This window comes from Phyllobates terribilis, unplaced genomic scaffold (assembly GCF_046119375.1).
Source record: "Phyllobates terribilis strain yellow unplaced genomic scaffold, ASM4611937v1 Scaffold_2__4_contigs__length_985480577, whole genome shotgun sequence".
In the NCBI taxonomy this organism is placed as follows: Eukaryota; Metazoa; Chordata; class Amphibia; order Anura; family Dendrobatidae; genus Phyllobates; species Phyllobates terribilis.
This window is the reverse complement of record NW_027362762.1, coordinates 669,873,930-669,882,887: the sequence shown is the minus strand read 5'-3', so window position 1 is coordinate 669,882,887 and position 8,958 is coordinate 669,873,930. Positions and strand designations below refer to the sequence as shown.

Here is an 8,958-nt window from a genome sequence, read left to right as displayed (position 1 = left end):
TGTATAGCCTATTCAAAGTATACCCCCTGTCCGAGGAACAAAAAGTGAGCATCCTGACAGGCCAGTTAATCGGAGCAGCCCAAAGAGAAGTGAAGTCCTGGTCAGCCAGAGAAAAGGGGACTGTAAAGGAAATACTGGCCCGTCTAAAGGACACTTTTGATACCCGCACCTCAGCAGAGATTAAACTAAAATTTTATGGGTGCAAACAGCGGGCACAAGACAGTATACGGGACTATGCTTTGAATTTACAGGAGGCCCTGAGAGCCATTAAGCAGGCAGACTCTGACAGAGTGCGGAATGAGGATAAGCTGTTGACTGAACAGTTCATTGAGGGTCTACAGTCCAGCGCCCACCGAACCCAGTTGTGTGTAATGGCCCTGCAGAACCCTGATTTGGACTTTGCGCAGTTCAAAGACAGGGCCATCCGGGTGCTCCGAGAACCGGCACCAGGTGGCACTGTAACCCATAGGCGCCCTGCTATCACCTATCACCTGGAGGCTGAGCCCTTGTCTGCAGAGCCTGTGAGAGCTGATGCACAGGCTTTGGACAAAGACCCGGCTGCAGACCTGCACCATCAGGTCCAAGAACTGACCAAAAGCGTTGCCGCGCTAACCAGAACTGTACAGTCTTTACAGGTGTCTTCCCCAGGAAAGATCCAGCTGGCTTCCAGTCCGGAGGACGTCCCTTGGAGTCGACAGAGGAGGATCCCATCGTCCAGAGGAAGGCCCAGCGACCACTACAACCAGGATGGAGAACCCATCTGCCGCCGCTGCAATCAACCAGGACATATGGCAAGGTACTGTCATTTAAACGGGTCCAACCTGGGGCAGAGGGCCGATCCCCAGGCATAAGATCATCAGGCCCATCGGGCTGGCGTGATAAGTACGTAGGGGGACGACCGGTCTTGCCTGTGGTGCTGGATGGCATTCCTATGAGTGCACTACTGGACACCGGGTCACAGGTAACCACCATCCCCTATGTGCTTTTTAAGCGGATATTACCCGCTACCCAGATGACGATTTGAGCATCATAGCCAGCAAAGGTCAGCCCGTACCGCAGGTGGGATTCAAGGAGGTGACCATCAAAATTGGTAAAGTTAAACTGCCAGCGCAAGGACTGATTATTGTGTACATTGACCGTCATGAAAGCCACCCTAAGATAACCTTGGGTAGTAATGTTATTGTAAATTGTCTTGCAGAGATAATTGTCATATTACAACAGGTTGCAGTGAATGCCAGCTCCAGCCAGCAGCGTGTCCTACAAAAAGAGATCAGAGCCCTGATGAAAAGGCAACAGGTAGAACTGTCTGGTGGTGAGATTTTTAGCGTTAGGATGAGTGACCCGTTCCCTATCGCCATGCCCCCAAAAAGTGAGATGATGATCTGGTGCCGGACTGCAATCGGGTTAAGAGGAAGGGACTACCAAGCCATGGTAGAACCCGTCTACTCAGACAGTAGGCCCACCATTTTGACAGAACGGGGGGTGGTCGATGTATGCCATGGGAGGGTACACGTCCGCATCCTAAACATTGGGGAAAGAGAAGTATACTTGCCCCGGTATGCTACTCTAGCCAAATTGTTCACCGTTAACCAGAACTCTGTAAAGGCCGTGGAACCCTTGCCTCCATCTCAACCAGAGGAGGGTAACGGCTCCAAGAAACAAGGAGGACTGGTGTCAGAAACTGCATGTGGGCAACGACTCCACTCCCTCACACCAAAAACAGGGAGTCTACCGGGTGGTGCAGGAGTACGAAAGAGTCTTTAGTAAACACCCGCTAGACTTTGGGCAAGTAAAGGGGTAGAACACCACATCCCCACAGGAGACCATCCACCCATAAAGGAAAGATACTGACCTGTACCCCCTGCACACTATCAGAATGCCAAGGGGATGTTGTGAGAAACGAAGGAGCCTGGGGTAATCAGGGACAGCTGTAGCCCCTGGGCAGCTCCACTAGTTCTTGTGAAAAAGAAAGATGGCACCATGAGAATGTGTGTAGATTACAGAAAGGTCAACTGTATAACACACAAAGATGCGCATGCCCACGCACCACAACCCTCACCATCTACCGACGCTGCCCTGAGGCTATACTCCTCCCGTGGGGAGTTATAATACCCTCTGCTGCGCACACAATATCAGCCTCAGCGGTCTGCCCCGCAGCGGCGGTTCTCAGTGACCGCAATCCACGGGTGGCGTAGTCGGACATTTAAATATTACAAAACCAAAGAAACAGATCCTCCACTGGTTTGACCACCCTGAGCCACAGGACCGGGTCGCCGCCATGGAGACTACAACCCCCAGTATTACACAGAGACCTGGCTCCGGGTATTCCCCTACACAAACGGCCCAGGGGGCGCGTCACACTGTCTAGTTTGATCTCCTTGCTATCGACCAGACGTGAGTGATCAATTGTGTGTCAAACAGTTTTCAGTTCTTCTGATTAACTATTTTGTACCAATGACTATGGTATACTATTAGTCACAAGGTTTTATTCACCTACTTATGCCTTATACCAGTTTTGGATTTTCAACTAGGCAGTGTCCCATGATCTAACAGATGTTACCACCTATGTTCAGTTCTTCTGATTAGCGACGTCCACCTATTACTATTTCACACTTTATGGTTCCCTTTGTATTCTTAAAGCGTTTTATCCACCGACCTATGCTATTTATCAGATGTGGGTGATCAGCAATAGCAATGTTATGCTTCTCTATCTAACAGATGTTATCACCTATGATCCTTTATACCTTGGTCTCACGTTTCTTCCTCCCTCTTTTTATTTTACTTACAACCCAGGGTACTACAAAGGCAGTGATACTCCTGCAGCATGACTTCGACTTACAGAGTTACACCAGTCCCGCCCCTTGCTGCTATGGTTACCATAAACTCAGTCTCCTTACTTGGCTGCCAGCCCCCACACCTGGTTCCCATAGTGACTGCTAAACACAGTGCTAACAGGCACTGTGTTTCCCATAGCACCTTTTACTTCCTGTGATGTCAGCATTAGTCACATGACCGGCCAGCACACTATATAGCAGGGCTGACTCACTGCCACAGCATCCTCCACTGGAACCACCAATGACAGTGAGTAACCCTTCACCCAGACCAGTACCTTGTTCCCTGCCACTCCTGACTTTTTGTTGACCCCCTTCCCTTATAGGGTTCTGAACATTTAAGGGATCACGTTTAAATCCACATGGATCCCTGTACAGGCTTCTCTGGAGCACCGCACATGCCGAGACCTTAATCTATGGGGGTAATGTTGACTTATTTATCAATCCTGTTGACACTACTTTTTATAACCTTTACCTCCTTATACCTTCTAGCTGGCCATTATTGCCTCCTACACTATCTCGCAAAATATATCCCATACACGTGGCACACAGGACCGAGCCAACTGCAGCACGGCACCAGACCATATTTTTCTGTCCGCCACTTATAATTACCAAGCAGACGTGGTCCTTGTCTCCAGGACACCCTGAACCCAGCACTTTTCTAAGTGACGGGCATACTCCATCCGTGTCTATACCCAGAAACCTCCTACCGGATTGGTAAGCCCCCCCCCCCTTGTTATGCCATCCACCATCAACATGTCAATGATAACCCATTCATATTTTATAGGTTTCCTTATCTAAGAATTGCCCCTCACTTCTTCTTGACTGGTAATTCTTCTCCCTTTTTTCCCGGATGCGTCTATCCACTTGGTAAGTCGCACTTTTTCTTCCAAAAAAATTCTTACTCTTGACCCTGATCATTGTCATGTGGTTATTATGACCTGCTCTCAAAATGCAGCATTTATGTTGATATACCATTTTTTTCCACCACAAGCGATTTATTATGGTTGAACTTTGTCTGTACCCTGTGAACAGCATTATAACACGGACATGCTTTCATTCATTGTTTTGTACATATGTATATATGTTGTTTTCTATTTGTTGTACTTATTATATATTTTTGTACATATTTTCTTACAGCGACATTGTGATCAAGGCCACAGTGTTGGCCGAAACGTCCACTAGTCGCCTCAAGCATCACCCTTTAAATAAAGTTTCACCTAAGGCATACCATACCTCTCTATGTGTGCAGTGATTTTTATGGTCTTATAAGCTCAGAGCAGACATACCATGCTGCAATTGGACTAGTGCAGAAGAGAATTTGTTACATACAAACACTATCATTGTTAGGATTATGTAGCAACTCATTTGGGTAAATGGATAACACATTAAAAACTACAACTGACCATGCTGGTTCAAGTACAGACTAGAGATCCTGACCCCACAGTCCCTAGTGGTTTCTGCATGAACTGAGATAGCCCTAACCACAGACTAGATGATAGCAACTTGTACCTATGCTGCCTGAAATGCTGTCGAGAGCTTCACATTCCTCCTAAAGAACAGGAGGGCAGAGCAGAATGCAAATTATCTACAGAAAGGAAAGTGTGCTGAAATAGAAAGAAATCCTAGAGTGAGTAAAACAAACCATGAAATACAAAATAAAGGATTAAGCATGTACTGTTAGAAAATATGCTGAATTTCTTAAAAAGAAACAAAAGACAGATGCAGGGTAAAGAATATAAACAGGAAAGAGAGAAACCCTAGCAGGTCTTTCACTGACTGGCTTAAACTACAGCAGTGTGGCTGGACATCCAAATGAGACTATCACCAGCAGAAAATACCAGCAGGGGGAACGTATATAAAGCCACACTCAAAAGGTGATAGGCAGACAAAGGAGTAAATGAAAACAACAGTTACCCTTAAAAGAAGAAGCCAAGCACAAAGCACAAACTCACGGGTTCATACCCAGACATATGATAATTATTTAAACAGATTATTATTATATATATATATATATATATATATATTTTTTTTTTTTTTTTTTTTTTTTTTTTTCCTTGGTATTGGTACATTGATCCTAGATAGCAATAGACAGAAAAAGGAGAAAAAGCGCATTAGGTGGACCAATAAGAAAAGTAGGTAATAAGAAACGTTTCCACACAGAAGCTCTCAGACTAGGAAAAGTGATATACCACTACCAGGGTTACAAACAAAAAAGAAAATATTCCACCTTTTAACTCTGAAGAAAAAGCTGCACACACTGCTGTCCACCCCATCTTTTTGACCTAATACCAGATATAACATGATGGCTGGGGTAAAAATAGGCTGCTCACACTGCTGTCCACCCTGTCTTTCTGATCTAATAATGGAGATATCAGAGGTGCTGAAGTAAGAAGAAGCTGCTCAGTCTGCTGTCCACCCTGTCTTTCTGATCTAATACTGGAAATACCAAGAGTGCTTAGGTAAGAAGAAGGTGCTCACACTGCTGTCCACTTTATTTTCAAAAGTGAGCAGCTGCTGTTACCTGGAAATCGCTTGACAGTGTATGATAGATGGTATCCCTAGGTCACTGCAGCCAAATTACCTACTGCACATGCTCATAGGAATAATGTTCTAGAACATGTTTCTGTCAGTGTAATAAGATGGCTGCCATTGCAAAGTACTTACAGTAATTAACTTCCAAGGCAAAACTAGTGTGATATTCCAATTAAAGATATTTAGGAATATATTTATAACAACATTTCTTTTATGTATTAGTTTTTAAAATATTCCCAGATAACGCCTTTAAAATTATACAAACTTTTGGTGCTGGCTCTCACAGAAAGAAGCCAGAGAAGGACAATGTCTAGTTAAGTGCAGCCCACAGACCTTTCTTGGTTTGTCCTGTGGGTTGACAGCAAAAATCCCTAATAGAGTGAAAATATTAAATGATTATATTGCACTATATTTGTTTGAAGATGGAAGTATACTTTAAAGTATTGTATTCCTCTATGTACTTATCCATCTTTATTCTATGATTTTTTGTAATTGTGAATTAAGTTTCAGATCTTTGGTTTCAGCAGCAGGAAATACAATGATGACCCATACAAATGTAATGTAAGGTATTGTACGCTTCATTCACATGTGTGAGATTTAATTAATCTCCAGTGACTTGACATTTTTCACACGATGGGCTTATAAATACAAGGCAGTTTTACCATTTCTACATTCCAACAGCATCATCTTTAGTGAGGTTTGACTACTGTATTTCCTTATATTCTACTCTCTAGAAATGGTATTTCTCCTACATGTTATCAAAATTATTTCTAGAATTGAAAGTTTTAAGAGCAATATTTTTAGGAGTTATTTATAGGTGTCATATACACACATACATACACACACACACACATATATATATATATATATATATATATATATCACACACATACACACAAACACACACACTGGAGAACATTTATTGTCATACGAAATACATTTATTATCCATTTGTTATATTATCATGGTCTTATTTAATATTTGTATGTTAATATTTCTGATTTCCTAGGTTGCAAACATATAATATTTCACGTCTGATGGGCCTTTATCTTCTTTTTAAAGCAATTGGATTTTTCCTACTTGTGATCATTGGGATTCCGGGAAATATGTTCATTGTTTTACAATTTACCTTAATCAAAATTGTTGAGAAGAACCTTCTTCCAACCAACACAATACTGACCATGTTGGCGACAGCCAATCTTTTAGTTATCCTTTCTCGAATCATCCCGCAATCTCTGAACGCGATAGGTATAGAGAATTTACTTGACGATACTGAATGTAAATTTGTCATTTTTACTTACAGGGTAGGTAGGGCTATGTCTATATGTGTCACCAGTCTACTAAGTTGCCACCAATGCATTTTGATTGCCCCATCAACTAAATTGTGGACTTTCCTAAAACAGAAGGTCCCAAAAAATACCTTGGCCATAATCATTATTTTCTGTTTCATCAACCTCTCAATGTATCCCTACAGTATTCTTAATGCACATGCCAGGAAAAATGTGACTTCTTCACCATACACTCTTCACTTGGTATACTGTGATGCTGATTTTTTAACCTACACTGCATACATTGTCAATGGAACATTTTATAGCATTCGAGACTTTATTTTTGTGGGACTGATGGCAACTGCAAGCATTTACATAGTGTACATGTTGCTTCGGCATGAAAAAACTGTGAAAGGAATCAGGAGTTCGGACAGAGGTAAAAAAAGATCAACTGAGTACAAAGCGTCAAGGGCGGTCATTTTATTAGTGGCACTTTACGTGGTACTATTTGGACTAGATAATGCAATGTGGATTTATACCTTAACCTTGTCTAATGTAAGTCCTGACATGAATGACATTCGGATCTTCTTAGCATCCTCTTATGCAACATTAAGCTCCATAGTTATTATTATAACCAATCCTAAGCTTAAAAACAGTTGGAAATATTCATACAGAAAGAGGTCTATTCACAAAGAGTCAGGAAATAATGAGCTTATTTTCTCTGTATGTAAATAGCTCTGGAAACAAATGTAAATTTTGAAATTACACAAAGTACTCAAAGTATTCTTTCATTATGTCTATTAAGAAGTAGGGAAATCATTGTTAGTACGGTTTGTTTTCTTCTTCAGAGTGTATATGATCTTAGATTATCCTGTTTTCAACCTCTATGTATGTACAATATATAAGACCCCTTTATATGCCATATAGTTGTATTTGTCACCTCTTTATATTGCAGTATACAGTATGCATACACTATCCGCTATCTATTCCTGCCAATTATTGCACTCCAAAAGTCGAATGGTGCTGCTTCCCTTCCGAGCCCTGCTGTGCGCCCAAACAGTAGTTTTCCATCACATATGAGGTATCAGTGTACTCAGAAGTAAATTCACAATAAATTGCATGGTCTATTTTCTCCTGTTACCCTTGGGGAAAAAAAATAATAAATTTGTTGCTAAAGCAAGATTTTTGTGGGAAAAGTGTGATTTTTTAATTTTCACGGCTGAATCTTATTAAATTCTGTGAATCACCTGTGGGTTCAATGTGCTCATGACACTTCTAGATAAATTCCTTGAGTGGTGTAGTTTCCATATTGTGGTCACTTGTGGGAGTTTCCACTATTTAGGCACATCAGAGCTCTGCAAACGCGACATGGTAGCCACAATCTATTCATGTCAATTTTGCTCTTCAAAATTCGAATGGTGTTACTTCCTTTCTGAGCCCTATGTAGTTTTCTTCCACATATAGTGTATTAGTGTACTCAGAAGAAATGGTACAACAAATTATATGATCCATTTTCTCTTGATGTCCGTTTGAAAATGTAAACTTTTAGGCGAAAGCAACATTTTTGTGGGAAAAATAAACATTTTCAAATTTTCCTTGCACATTGCTTTAATTCCTGTGAAGCATGTAAAGGGTTAATATTAATAAACATCTTGAATGTGATTTTGAGCACTTTGAGGGGTGTAGTTTTTAAAATGGTGTCAATTTGGGGTATTTTCTGTCATATAGGCCCCTCAAAGTCACTTCACATGTGATGTGGTCCCTAAAAATATTGGTTCTGTAAACTGTTTGAAAAATGAAAAATTGCTGATAATAAACTTTTAACCTTTCTAACAAAAAAGTTATATTTAAAAAATGACACTGTTGTAAATTAGACATGTGGTAAATGTTATTTTTTAACTGTTTTGTGAGGTTTAATTATCTGCTTTATGGGCATAAAAATAAAAAATTTGAAAATTCCAAAACTTTTACATTTTTTGTAAAACTTTTAATATTTTCATATATAAAAGCAAATCATACCAACGGAAATTTACCACTAACATGAAGTACAACATATCTCAAATAAAACAATCTTAGAATCACTGGAATATATGGGAGCATTCCAGAGTTATTACCTCATAAATTGACATTGGTCGAATTGAAAAAATTGGCCTGGTCAGGAAGGTGAAAACAAGCTTAGGTGTGAAAGGGTTAAAGGAAGTGCCAAAGTTTGGCTGTGCAGCCTTTGTCTGAAACTGTTTTTAATGTAGATAAGAAGGAAAATATCCCCAAAACATAACCATATAAATATGTGCAATGCAAAGCGCTATTCAAGCAGACAAAAC

At 40.9% G+C, this 8,958-nt stretch overlaps 1 protein-coding gene across 1 annotated transcript; it reads left to right on the top strand.

Annotated features, from left to right (window-relative positions):
• Positions 1-6,403: 6,403 nt before the first annotated feature.
• On the top strand, positions 6,404-7,369 carry LOC141246965 (olfactory receptor class A-like protein 1). Its single transcript, XM_073669174.1, has one exon. The coding sequence runs from the start codon at positions 6,404-6,406 to the stop codon at positions 7,367-7,369; it is 966 nt and encodes a 321-aa protein (XP_073525275.1).
• The last annotated feature ends 1,589 nt before the right edge of the window (positions 7,370-8,958 follow it).